This window comes from Hyperolius riggenbachi, chromosome 10, assembly GCF_040937935.1.
Source record: "Hyperolius riggenbachi isolate aHypRig1 chromosome 10, aHypRig1.pri, whole genome shotgun sequence".
Classification (NCBI taxonomy): Eukaryota; Metazoa; Chordata; class Amphibia; order Anura; family Hyperoliidae; genus Hyperolius; species Hyperolius riggenbachi.
Window position 1 is genome coordinate 278918799 of NC_090655.1, and position 14662 is coordinate 278933460.

Sequence of the window (14662 nt, forward strand, 5' to 3'; positions counted from 1 at the left end):
TTTAATTGCTGCCTTTCTTGCACTGTTAATGGCACAAGCCTCAAACCTGGTCCAGTTGGTCATTGGGTGACTGGGCTTCAAATTCAGAAAAGGAGGTGGAGCCACAAACAGCCAATCAGATTTGTTTCATTTCAATGCAAATTATTGATGCCAAAGCCTGCAAAGCTCACAAACTTGGTAATTCAGTAATTGTGTGTTAGGGTAAGAAAAAGTGGGCGCAGTCAACACCAGCTAAATACATACCCGGGCAACACCGGGCCATCAGCTAGTAAAAAATCATTTTTTCCCCACAATCCTTCAGGGCAAGGTGAGACGTCGCCCCTCCCAGACGCAGGAACAGACAGCACTTCCCCTATAAAAGAATCAAATGGTTAGTCCACCCTCAGTGCTGTTTGTTCCTGCGTCCAGGCAGCTCGGCATCTCCCCTTGGGATAGAGCCTGTGTGCTGGGCTGCAGGTGTCTGTTTCTAGGGCGGCTGAGACGACGGTACTGAGGTCGTCTAGCCTTCACCTCACATTGGGCTGTGTCTGTGAGGTTGCCTACCTTTCTCGGCCGAATGTGGTGGAGCAAGTGTGGAGGGCACGGCTTTCCTTGCCGCTTGCGGAGGAGTCGGAGCGGGAGAGGACCGGACGCTGGTAAGTCTCACGTGATGTGCATGCGGGAGAATAGCCGCATGAGGCTGTTGATGCGTAGGTTCCGGCTGGTATGTGCTATGGGTTTGAGCCTATGGGGGGTGGTCCTTCTGTCACTTCCGGTTCCGGCTCTGGTCCCGCCTCCGCGGGCGAAATGCTTAAGGGAAGAGCATGTGCAGGCTGATGGTGGCGTTTGTTGGTTGCTCTGCAGTGGACAGACTGCAGTCCTTGGGCAGGATATCGTTGGTTATGATGTCTGCTACAGAAAAGACTGAGAGTAATCCAGCCGCCCAGAAGGTGAGGCAGAGAGTCTCTTTCTGGGGTTTTGTTTGTGCATATTGTGGGGTTATCTGTATCTTATGCTGCTGTGTGTGTTATTGCAGGCAAAAACAACTGAAGCAGGGAGGCCTCCTCCTACTTATAAGAGATGCCCTGTATGCAATGTGAAATTGCCATTGCCCTATGCCAAAACTTTATGTCAACAGTGTACAGAAAAGGTTTTGGGGGAACAATCTGGTCCTTCTGTGCAAGAGACCTTGCAAGCTTTTACAGAAGAGATCAACTCCTCTTTAGCTTCTTTTACATCCTCTTTATCTGCGGCGGCTGCTTCTACATCTCAGAGTACTGTATCGGTAAATCCAGTGACTGAGGGGGAGAGTCAGGAGCAGTTGGATGTGAATGAAAGTTCAGCTGAGTCAGATTCTAAAGAGGTAGAAATGGATACTCCTTCACGATTCAGGTTTCAGGTGGAAGATACCGAAGCCCTGATTGCGGCGATTAATGAAACACTTGAATTAAACAATGAGGCAGCTGTTTCTTTATCCCTGCATGACCAATTATATAAAGGGATGGAGGAAAAGAAAGGTCTCACTTTTCCGGTGCATAATGCTATCAAGCAGACAATTCTAAAGTAATGGAAGGATCCAGAAAAAAGGCTGTTTATTTCTAAAGCTTTGAAACGCAGATTTCCATTTGCGGGTGAGGATTCGGCTTTATGGGACAAGTGTCCGAAGCTGGATACTCCCTTTTCGCAGGTGTCTAAACAGGGTGATTTAGCCTTTGAGGAACTCGGGGATCTTAAAGACCCCATAGACAAAAAGATTGACGCTTACCTTAAAAGGACATGTGAAGCGAATGCGGCTACGTTTAGACCAGCAATAGCTTCAACCTGTGTAGCCAGAACATTAGAATTGTGGATTAACCAACTCAAAGCAAATATTTTAGCAGGAGCATCAGTGGAGCAACTGATGGAGTCAATTACAATTTTGAATAAAGCAGCGAACTATTTGGCAGATCCTTCTGCGGAAACTATAAGGTTTACAACTAGATCTACTGCGCTGGTAAACGTTTCCCGGAGGGCGTTATGGCTTAAGACATGGGATGGCAATTTAGCAACCAAAAATAGATTATGTGGAGTGCCCTTCTCGGGCGATTTATTGTTTGGTCCGGATTTAGATCTGGCGTTGGAGAGAACTTCTAATAAAAAGAAAACATTTCCTAAGAAACAGAAATTGTCTAATAGGAAATATTTTCGTAAGCCAGCGGCAAACCAGAAGGATTCATATAAAGACCAAACAGGAAACAAAAGGTGGTTTAGTGACAAATCCAAAAGAGGAGGATTCCATCGGAGGGTCAGTCAAAGACACAATGACAATGGGGAAGGCTCAAATATTTTTACCACACTTGGTCAAGGGTGGTAAAGAGTCCGTTTATTCGGCAGACAATCAAATTCGGTTACCAAATCGAGTTTGCCATGCCCCCTCCGTCAAGATTTGTGATTTCAAGACCACCAAGAGACCCAGGTCTGGTTCCGGAGATTCTGAACATTTTAGAAAACATGTTAAGCCAGAATGTAATCTGCAGAGTTCCGAAGAAGGAACAAAGAGAGGGGTTTTATTCAACGATATTTCTGGTAAAAAAGCAATCAGGAAAATATCGTCTGATCCTAAATTTAAAAAGATTAAACCCGTTTATCAGGAACAAGAGGTTCCGAATGGAATCAATATGTCTCGTTGGACCTCAGGGATGCTTATTGGCATGTGCCAATCCACAAGCGATCCCAAAAATTAATAAGGTTTGCTCTTCAGGTAAACGGAATTCTAATGCAGTTTCAATTCCTATGCCTCCCATTTGGGATCACTTCCGCACCAAGAATGTTCACAAAAATTCTAGGGGAAGCTTTGATTCCTTTAAAGGGAAGGTTCAAGCAAAATAAAAAAATGAGTTTCACTTACCTGGGGCTTCTACCAGCCCCATGCAGCCATCCTGTGCCCACGTAGTCACTCACTGCTGCTCCAGTCCCCCGCTGGCAGCTTGCCGACCTCGGAGGTCGGCGGGACGCATTGCATACATTTTTACGCATTCACGCTAGTCCAGGAACATTAACACATACATTTTTACGCGTTACTGGTTCAATGCGTAAATTTTTACGCATTAAACCAGTAATGCGTAAAAATGTATGTGTTAATGTTCCTGCACTAGCGGGAATGCGTAAAAATGTATGCAATGCCTCCCGCCGACCTCCGAGGTCGGCAAGCTGCCAGCAGGTGACTGGAGCAGCAGTGAGTGACTACGAGGGCACAGGATGGCTGCATGGGGCTGGTAGAAGCCCCAGGTAAGTGAAACTCATTTTTTTATTTTGCTTGGACATTCCCTTTAAGGGAAAGGTCGGTCATGGTGATTCCATATCTGGACGACCTGTTAATTATGGGCAAATCAGAGGCAGAATTGAAGGATCATCTGCACGTAGTGTCAGATCACCTACAGTCATTAGGATGGATCATAAACCAGGAAAAATCGTGCCTTTTACCAAAACAAAGGATGGTGTTTTGGGGCATTTCAATAGATTCGCTGGATCAAAAATTTTATACTTCCAGGGAAAAAAGGGAAAAATTAAAAAATGCGATTCTGACGCTTCAAAAAGAGTGGCAACCTTCATTAAGAATGATATCGCAAGTGTTGGGATTAATGTCATCAACAATGGTAGCAGTGCCATGGGCACTGTCGCACCTCAGAACGCTACAGAATTTTCTATTGGAAAATTGGGAGGGGCAGCCGAGAAGCCTGGACTTTAAGGTGTCCATTCCAATATTGGTGAAAACATCACTTCAGTGGTGGTTGGAGGACTCCAATCTACTAAAAGGCAAACTATGGAAGTATCCAACAGGAAAATTTTTAACCACGGACGCAAGTTTGTGGGGATGGGGGGCTCATGTAGACCATGCAGCGTTCCAGGGCAAATGGTCCAGGCAGGAGTCTCAAAGCTCTTCGAATTGGAGGGAGTTGAAAGCAGTGAGTTTAGCACTCACTCAGGCAAAGACAATAATATTCAAGACACGTCTTAATTCAGTCAGACAATGTTACGACGGTTGCATTTATAAACAAGCAGGGCGGCACGAGGTCCCGGTTATTACAGGAAGCTGCGGCAGAGATTTTATTCTGGGCAGAAGAGAATGTGTTGTCCTTGAGAGCGGTTCATCTCAGGGGCACATTGAATATGGATGCGGACAAACTGAGCAGAAACAAAATTCTAGCCTCAGAGTGGTCATTAACCTTCTTGGCGGTAACCCCGAACGTAGTTCGGGGTAAGCCGCCGGAGGGTGCCGCTCAGGCCCTGCTGGGCCGATTTGTTTAATTTTTTTTTTGCTGGACGCAGCTAGCACTTTGCTAGCTGCGCCAGCACCCTGATCGCCGCCGCCGCGCGCCCGATCGCCGCTATACGGTGCGGCGCGCGGCCCCCCCCCCCCCAGACTTCGTGCGCTGCCTGGCCAATCAGTGCCAGGCAGCGCCGAGGGGTGGCCCGGGACTCCCAATGACGACCCGACGTCAGTGACGTCGGTGACGTCATTCCGCCCCGTCGCCATGGCGACGGGGGAAGCCCTCCAGGAAATCCCGTTCTTTGAACGGGATTTCCTGATCGGAGATCGCCGAAGGCGATCGAAGAGGGCGGGGGGATGCCGCTGAGCCCTGGGCTCGCTACATGATATAGAAAAAAATTTTTTAAAAAAAACTGCCGCGCTGCCTCCTGGCGTATTTTTTTATACCGCCAGGAGGGTTAAACAAACAAGTATTTCTGCTGATCACAGAAAAATGGGGTATTCCGTCAGTGGATCTTCTAGCATCTCAAGAGAATGCGCAGACAAAACATTTTTACTCCTTGAATCCAATGGACAGGGCGATAGGGATAAATGCGTTCAATTACCAGTGGGACTTTCCTTTGATTTATGTCTTTCCTCCTCTGAACATGATCCCGGCTGTTCTGGGAAAGTGGAGACAAAATCGAGGGCGAATGATTCTGATAGCGCCTATGTGGCCAAGAAGATCTTGGTTTGCAATGATGAAAAGATTCACGTTGGAACAACCATGGTTACTGCCCCTCAGACCAGATTTGTTGGTTCAGGGGGGATCTTTGGCATCCACATCCGGATCGACTGAATCTGGCTGCGTGGATCCTGAATTAACTTGGTTGAGGAGCATGGGGGTCTCTGATAAAGTGGCCTCAACGCTAATTGGAAGTCGTAAAGAGGTGAAGTGAAAAAAAAAATGATATTATGATTTGTATGTGTAGCACAGCTAAGAAATAAAACATTAAGATCAGATACATCATTCTAATTGTTTCCAGTACAGGAAGACTTGAGAAACTCCAGTTGTTATCTCTATGCAAACAAGCCATTAAGCTCTCCGACTAAGTTAGTCCTGGAGAGGGCTGTCATTACTTCACAGACTGCTCTGAAAGAATCATTTTGAATGCTGAGTGTTGTGTAATCTGCACATATTATAGAATGATGCAATGTTAGAAAAAAACACTATATACCTGAAAATAAAAGTATGAGAATATTTTCTTTGCTGCTAATCTTCTAGTAATTATTCATAGTACACAACCAATTCATTATATCATATATTTTTTTCTCGCTTCAGTGTCTCTTTAAAGTACAGGAAAGTTTTCCATGTCTGGCTGAAGAAGTCTAAGTTTGATAGCATGTCTATTCCAGCAATTCTGGATTTTCTCCAGGAAGGTTGGGAGAAGAATGTGTGAGTCAGTACTCTCATGGTACAGATGGCAGCGCTTACCGCTTTTTCTGGGGTGCCTATTTCTACCTCTCCTTTAATTGTAAGGTTTATGAAAGCAGTTTCAAGAAAGATCCCGATTTTCAGACCATATGTATCCCCTTGGGATCTATCTATAGTTCTGCAGGGTTTGGTTAAAGCTCCGTTTGAACCACTAAAGGATAGTGTTCTTAAAATGCTGACATATAAGGTCGTTTTTCTTATTGCAATTACAACGGCTAGGAGAGTCAGTGAGATTCAGTCGTTATCAATTAAAAGCCCTTACTTTCAAGATTTTCAGGACAGATTAGTGCTTCAAACAGATCTGAAATTTTGTCCCAAAGTGATGTCAAAGTTCCTGGACAGTGTCTTACCGACCTTTTGTGTGAATCCAAAAAATGAAAGAGAACAGAATTTCCATTCTTTAGATGTTAGAAGATGTGTTTTGGAATATCTGGCTAGAACGGCTGATATCAGGAAGTCAGATGCTTTGTTTATTTTACATTCAGGTAAAAATTCGGGCCAGGCAGCTTCTAAGTCGACTATAGCTAATTGGATTAAGTTAGCGATAATTGAGGCTTATAAGGTTATGAATGTTGATCCGCCAGCTTCCTTTAAGGCACATTCGACTAGGGCCATGGCAGCTTCATGAGCAAATAGAGCAGATGCATCTCCTGAACAAATTTGCAAGGCGACGACATGGTCAACGTTTTCTACGTTCATTCGTCACTACCGGATTGATGCATTGTCGGCTCACGACCAAGCGTTTGGAAGGAAAATTCTTCAAGCGGTGGTCCCACCCTAAAGTTATATTACTTGTTTATCGTCTCACCTTGCCCTGAAGGATTGTGGGGAAAAAGCAGAGTTAGTACCTGCTAACGATGTTTTCAACAATCCTTCAGGGCAACGGCCCCACCCTGGTGTTGTTGTCTTGTCAGATAGTGGCACTGATTGTGGGTTAGTGGGTTGTTCACCTGTCGGGTACTTGTCTAAACGCACTGAGGGTGGACTAACCATTTGATTCTTTTATAGGGGAAGTGCTGTCTGTTCCTGTGTTGGGTGGAGCAACGTCTCACCTTGCCCTGAAGGATTGTTGAAAACCTCGTTAGCAGGTACTAACTCTGCTTTTCAGTACTTGTTAATTTGCAGAGTGTTGAGAAGTAATTTTAATCAGAAGATGAAAAATGATGTCCTAGGAGAGAACTTAGAAGAGGAAGGGAATTGGTTCAGGCCCTTTCCCTCCCTGAGGTCATGTGGCTGGTTAGTGTTACAAGGTCTCAGGTGTGAATGGGCAGCAGGTGTGGTACATTTGGTGTTATCGCTCTCACACTCCCTCATACTGGTCACTGGAAGCTCAGCATGGCTCCTCATGGCAGAGAACTCTCTGAGGAGCTGAAAAAAGAATTGTTGCTCCACATAAAGATGGCCTAGGCTATAAGATGATTGCCAAGACCCTGACACTGAGCTGCAGCACGGGAGCCAAGACCATACAGAGGTTTCATAGGACAGGTTCCACTCAGAATAGGCCTCACCATGGGCGACCAAAGAAGCTGAGTAAACATGCCCAGCATAACACAGGGAGGGAGAGAGAGACACCAAGGATGGATAGATAGATAGATAGATATACACACACACACACACACACACACACACACAAATTCAGACACACACAGACCTAGTCACACAGCCACAGCCTCTTTCTCTACCTCCCTTGCTGTCCTACCCTGGCTTGCTGAAATCGTCCTGGCAGCAGAGGTTGGAGCTGCATCCTCCTTTTGTGCTCTCCTCCCCTCACTATCTACTGCATGTGAGAATAACTACAAAGGTGAAAACTTCAGGACTGGAGTGATAAGACAGCACTCTCACTGTGAAAGCTTATCACTACATGTTAATAAGACAAGCTTCTTTAGTGAATTAACTCGATACAGATTGATGTGAGGTGATGTTTCCACTTGCCTTATTATCACCAGAATGATCTTAATGAGTTGTGGCTATAGTAATGTTAGCTATTAGGGGAAGCTGGGGATGGGAAGGTTTATCAGTTATTTAAAAAGTAACCTTTATTTTAATGTAAAAGAAGCAGGGAGATTGGCCATTAGAGGATTGGCAACAGCAACATTCAAGGAGAACGGCCGCTATAGTGAAGTATCGGGGGAGCAATACATCACTACTGCGCGGCAAATCAAGGCAGTGGCCGTTGCTAAGTAACACACGCTATTCTGCCACTAGTGCATGTAGCGTGCACAGAGGAAATATTCAATGCGCTTGTAACAGTAGTTTAGTCTCGCTGTTTGGCAGCGCTATAGTTAGTGAATCAACCCCATTGTGTTTTATAGCATGTAATTAGTAACTGTTGAATTGAAGTGAGAGAGGAGAGAGTCAGGAATAGATACGGCACCTATTCTGCTGAACTTCTGAGACACAATCTCCTCCCCAGTTCTCCCTGAATGTCGCTGTTGCCCATCCTCTAATGGCCAATCTCCCTGCTTCTTTTACATTAAAATAAAGATAAAGTTTTAAATAACTGTTAAACCTCCCTAGTCCCGGCTTCCCCTAATCAGGCAGCCCTTGTTGTATATGTGGACGAGGTCAGCCAGATTCTCTGCTCTGCATGGCCTGACCTATATTCATCATGGGATATTATGTTAGTGGCTTGTATAATTAGCTGCTGCAGCAGGACTTGTAATTCCATTAGGAATAGCGGCCGTGTTGTTTGGCCTCGCTCTCCCTGACCTCCCCACACTGTAATCTTGGATTGCAGGTTACTATTACAGTAACGCACTTTCTCCAACTAGAGCAGATATAGCCCCACCCCCTTGTCATAGCCTCCGAAGAAGCGCTTGTGTGTGAAACTGCCGTCAGGCTCCCAGCAACCAGCACCCACCATTATCCACCCCCGCACCAGTACGTGTTTAGTCTCTTCTTATGGACTGTGAGGTGATGATGTAACACACAGCCTACTTGTCTGCACATTGCCAAATAAAGGAAGCTGTACAGCAGTGCCGACCATCCTCTTTCCTTTCATCCCTAATGATAATTGTTCCTCCCCTCAGAATTCTCTAACAGGAAGTGATGATGTTTCTCTATTTGCAGGGCGGAGTCCCAGCATCAGGAACCTTTCAGAGACTCGTCTCTCTGTATCCACAGACTGTACAACGGATGATGTCACTGGACAAGAGTCTCCTGCAGATATCCTGGTGACCCCAAATATTACCCCAGACTCCCCTCACCTGTCTAACCCTGAGGGGCCTCATACCCAGCACAGCTCTCCCCCTGCTGGAGGGTCTCATTCCTGTTCCACATGTGGGAAATGTTATACATGGAAATCACATCTTGTCAGACATGAGAGATCTCACACTGGTGAGAAGCCCTATACATGTGCTGAGTGTGGGAAATGTTTTACTGAGAAATCATCTCTTGTCAGGCATGAGAGATCTCACGCTGGTGAGATGCCCTATGCATGTGCTGAGTGTGGGAAATATTTTGTTAGCAAATTATACCTTGTCACACATGAGAAACTGCACACTGGTGAAAAGCCCTATTCATGTGCTGAGTGTGGTAAATGTTTTGCTCGTAAATTCTATCTTGTCACACATGAGAGATCTCACACTGGTGAGAAGCCCTATTCATGTGCTGAGTGTGGGAAATGTTTTGCACATAAATCAGATCTTGTCAAGCATGAGAGATCTCACACTGGTGTGAAGCCCTATTCATGTGCTGAGTGTGGGAAATGTTTTGTACGGAAATCAGAACTTGTCCAACATGAGAGATCTCACACTGGTGAGAAGCCCTATTCATGTACTGAGTGTGGGAAATGTTTTTCACAGAAATCAGATCTTGCAAGGCATGAGAGATCTCACACTGGTGCGAAGCCCTATTCATGTGCTGAGTGTGGGAAATGTTTTGGACGGAAATCAGAACTTGTCCAACATGAGAGATCTCACACTGGTGAGAAGCCCTATTCATGTACTGAGTGTGGGAAATGTTTTTCACAGAAATCAGACCTTGTCAGGCATGAGAGATCACACACTGGTGAGAAACCCTATTCATGTGCTGAGTGTGGGAAATGTTTTTGGCATAAGTCACTGCTTATCAGACACTTGTGTTGAGTATGTAAAATGCATTGGCTACAAATATTCTGATGCATTGTTTTTCTTTTTTTTTTACCATACATACATAGAATGCTGAGCATTTTTTCATGCTACTCAGTGCATTGGTTTATAACTGAAGTGACATGATGAGAGAAATATGGGTACATATAGTACTGAGCCTAGTTAGAACTTGCTTTGTGTTCACTTTTTTATTTTCCAATGTAAGGGTTAATAAACCAGGTATTTTATCTATACAAATGAGGCAGGATCTGCAGTCATATGCAGCCATGGCTCTCCTGGAGAGTACATAAAAGCCAAAACACTTTTATCTGACTGAACAAACACTCCTGATAACACAAGAGTGCTGAAGTTATCATTATTTCAGCAAGGCTTGGTGTACAGAGGCGCCAGAGTAGAATAAAAAGGTTTAAAAACCGTCTAAAAGAGGGGGATGTTCAGGTGGACTTACCGCCCTCAAAAATATAAAACTCAATTGAGTCACAATATATCAATACAAAAATATTTTATTGAACTCCACTTAGTGCAACGCGTTTCGCAGGTGTGGTCCCACTTCATCAGGCATTCAGAGGCGCTCACTTCTGCATCTAGACCCATTGAGTTATACTCCTGTTTGCCTGATGAAGCAGGACCACACCTGCGAAACGCGTTGCACTAAGTGGAGTTCAATAAAATATTTTTGTATTGATATATTGTGACTCAATTGAGTTTTATATTTTTGAGGGAGGTAAGTCCACCTGAACATCCCCCTCTTTTAGATGGTTTATAAACGTTTTTATTCTACTCTGGCGCATCTGTACACCAAGCCTTGCTGAAATCTTGATTCCACCCTCGGTGGAGGGGTGCTACCCCGTTTCCTATCTACAGAGAGCAACATCTTAAAAACCTGAGTGGGATCAGGTTCTAATACTCCCCACCTGCACTTGAAGTGGTTGCCTATGGGTAACCCATGTTTGTGAGTATATCTAAGTATTTTGCTTTTAACCACAACCAACTTAACAATACTACACCATATTGGGCTCTCGATTTCTCTCTGTTTTTCCAAGCTTATCATTATTTGTTTATGCTGGGAGCCGAATAAACCAGATTTTAACATCAAAGTTCCTGGAAAAAAATAATCACTTCACATAGTGTAACTCCATCCTCAAAGTTGCACTCATAAATACAAAGGCTCCACCATGAGGATTTCTAGAGCACACCCTTCCACATGTGCATCCAAACAGGGCCCCCCCCCCCACCAGCAGAGACGGGGCTCACCAGACAGTCGCCACCTCACAGACCAGGTGGATCTAGCGTGTTTGCAAATGTAAAAGCTGCCTCAGCATGAACCCTCCACTCGCCCACTTCTCTTCAGATAAAGCAGGCTTTGTAATCCAAGTATATGTATAAAGTATAAAGGACCATCGCATAATGCTGCACATACACCAGCTCCTCACGCTACTATAAAATTGCACTTACGCCTCCCAAGTCACAGCGCACATATCAGGCAAAGATCAGCCTCCCATCCGGGCACTCGGGGGGTCAGGTACGCGGCGTCCCGCTTCAGTACTTTTCCCTCTGGCAGCTCCCGCTGTACAGTTCCTCTATGTCGGCCGGCCTTTCCCCGGGTGATTGACGTCACGCTGTGACTTGGAGGTGTAAGTGCAATCTTATATTAGTGTGAGGAGCTGGTGTATGTGCAGCATTACGCAATGGCCCTTTATTTATACTTTTATACATGTACTTGGATTACAAAGCCTGCTTTATCTGAAGAGAAGGGGGCGAGTGGAGGGTTCATGCTGAGGCAGCTTTTACATTTGCAAACACGCTAGATCCACCTGGTCTGTGAGGTGGCGACTGTCTGGTGAGCCCCGTCTCTGTTGGGGGGAGGGGGCCTGTTTGTATGCACATGTGGAAGGGTGTACTATAGAAATCCCTCACTGTGGAGCCTTTGTATTATGAGTGCAACTTTGAGGACAGAGTTACGCTGTGTGAAGTGTGTTTATTTTTTCGAGGAACTTTGATGTTGGTGAGCGCAGCAGAAAATTTTTTACAGTGGCTTCATCCCTCTGGGAACTTTTTGATGCAGCAACTTCCTAATCCACATAACTGTGAGAGACTAATTCTGTAACTACTTGTGGCACAGTTTGAATTTTATTCAAACTAGATTTTAAATCACACTAATTTTGCTGCTGTGCATAATTCAGAGTCAGGATACAACCCCTTAAAGTGAAAATAAGAATGTGAGACTCCAGGAAAGTTCTATATAACATTGTTATTTACCTGCTGTGAGCTGCAGATGTGGGGGATATTAGAAGCTCCCATTCATCCAGACTGAACTGAGGACAGGAGATTTCCTTCTCTCTGTGTCTCTGTTTTACAGTCAACAGCCCAAGTTCACCAGGAACTGTCCACCGGCGAACAGTTTGGGCCATCTCTACCAGTGACAGGTACAAACTCCAAAGAGTGATTAGCTCTGTGAAAAAGATCATTGGATTATCTCTGCCACATCTCGATCTCCACACGGCGAGAATGAGGTCAAGGGCCACCGAGATCTCGCGTGACTCCTCCCACCCAGGCAACCGCTTCTTTGAGCTCCTCCCAGCGGGCCACCATTATAGGACCATATCCTCTAGAACAAACATGCAAAACAGCACCTTCAGGCTGTTCTCCTGCTGAACTCTATCCCTCCCCTGCTGAGCCCGCCCTCCTGCTGAACTCTATCCCTCCCCTGCTGAGCCTGCCCTCTTACTGAACTCTATCCCTCCCCTGCTGAGCCCGCCCTCCTGCTGAACGCTATCCCTCCCCTGCTGAGCCCGCCCTCCTGCTGAACGCTATCCCTCCCCTGCTGAGCCCGCCCTCCTGCGGTAATCCTACCCCTCAGACAGCAGAGACTCTCTTGCGCTCACTCCGGTCCTCCAAACACTGCAGGGGTGCAGCACCCTCCTAGCACCTCTGTAGTGCAATATCACCTGCCAAGGTGTATTATTACCCTCATGCTGTAAATGGTTTCCACCTACACTAGTTGACTATTGTTTTTGGTTTTGTCTGCCAATGTCTGTTTATTTGTTGCCAATGCTAAAGCAGCACAGCTTAAGTACAGGAGCGAGAGGTAAACGTCTCCAGCGCACTCTATACTGCAGTATTGCTAACTTACGCATGCTCCATTAGCTTAACGGGCGCTCCCTTAGTTTAACAGGCACGCCACTGAACCTGCCCTGAGCCCCTGGCTTCAAAGGATGACATCCCAGCACTTTGATAGGCTTCCTGTCACGTGACAAATAGCCTATTAAGCCAATTGGGCCAATTAAGCAGAAGCGTCCATTAAGTTAATGAAGCATGCTAGAGCTTAACCTCCTTGGCGGTAATCCCGAGCTGAGCTCGGGGTATGCCGCCGGAGGTCGCCGCTCAGGCCCTGCTGGGCCGATTTTCGTTTTGAAAAAAGCAGCACACGCAGCCGACACTTTGCCAGCCGCATGTGCTGCCCGATCGCCGCCGCGCGGCGAAAGAGGGTCCCCCCAGCCGCCCGAGCCCAGCGCAGCCGGAACAAACAGTTCCGGCCGGCGCTAGGGGCTGGATCGGGCGGCTCTGACGTCAGGACGTCGACTGACATCCATGACGTCACTCCGCTCGTCGCCATGGCGACGAGGAAAGCGAAACAAGATAGGCCGCTCATTGCGGCCTATCTTGTTACTTTCGATTGCCGGAGGCGATCGAAAGTACGCTTCCGGAGCGCCCTCTAGTGGGCTTTCATGCAGCCAACTTTCAGTTGGCTGCATGAAATATTTTTTTTTTAATTTAAAAAAAACCACATTGCAGCCTCCCTGTCAAAATAAATAAACCGCCAGGGAGGTTAAAGAATAAACCACATAGTGATAGTAACAAAGGTGGAAATGGAGGAATAATGCATGTATGCCAGGTATTTCAAGTATTTAAACAATTTGTACACAGTGTTAATCATTTCAGAGACGATTCAGAGTTTCAAAAGTTTATGGCAGATGGGAAAAAGCTGGTTTTCAGTCTGTTTGTGTGTATGCAGATTGATCCAAACGTCTACCTGATGGAAGGAGTTCATACAAGGCGTTTCCGGGGTGACCGTTGTCCTTGATAATGATTTTGGACCTTCTCATAGAGCGAGTCTTATACAGTTATCCAGAAGTCTCAGCATCCAGAAGGAAAAATTCTGACCTTGCAGGATGAATACATCTTGTTTTACAGTTCTTTATGCAGTAATAAACCTCTGTTACATTAAGTCTGTCTTTTGTCTTCATTTGTTTTAAATTGCTGTATTTCAACATTAATACTCAGTTTGGTATATAGTGTGGAGTATAGTACTTTTTTTTATTAGCTAGGCCTATTTTTGACATTGACCCTCAAGCAACCAGAAACTACACTTATCCGGCATTTGCCAATCCCCGTCGGTGCCGGATAATGGGGGTTTTACTGCACAAGAGTTATTGTTTTTTATTATTATTATTTAGTATTTATATAGCGCCGACATATTACGCAGCGCTGTACAGTGTGTATGTGTATATATATATATATATATATAATATCTTGTCACGAACTGTCCCTCACAGGAGCTCACAATCTAATCCCTACCATTGCCATATGTCTATATTATGTAGTGTAAGTACTGTAGTCTAGGGGCAATTCTTAGGGGGAGCCAATTAACTTATCCGTATGTTTTTGGAATGTGGGAGGAAACCGGAGTTCCCAGTGATGGTAGTTCAGTGCCGATAATGACTTCTGCTGTTTTTACAGCTCGCTGCAGGGCTTCTCTGGCAGCCTTGGTGCAGCTGGTGTACCAGGCCGGCATGCAGTCGGTCAGACCGCTTTCTATAGGGCATCTGTAGAAATTAACCAGCAGCTTGTGTGGAAGGTTAGCGCTCCTTA

The 14662-nt window shown here is 45.6% G+C and overlaps 1 protein-coding gene across 1 annotated transcript in view; it reads left to right on the forward strand.

The window, feature by feature from the left end:
* Positions 1-14662, forward strand: part of LOC137535449 (zinc finger protein 208-like) — a 292522-nt gene that overhangs the window by 22876 nt on the left and 254984 nt on the right. Inside the window, exon 6 of the mRNA XM_068257277.1 lies at positions 8772-9759. Coding sequence (XP_068113378.1) covers positions 8772-9759 — 988 coding nt within the window. The remainder of the gene's footprint in view (positions 1-8771; positions 9760-14662) is intronic.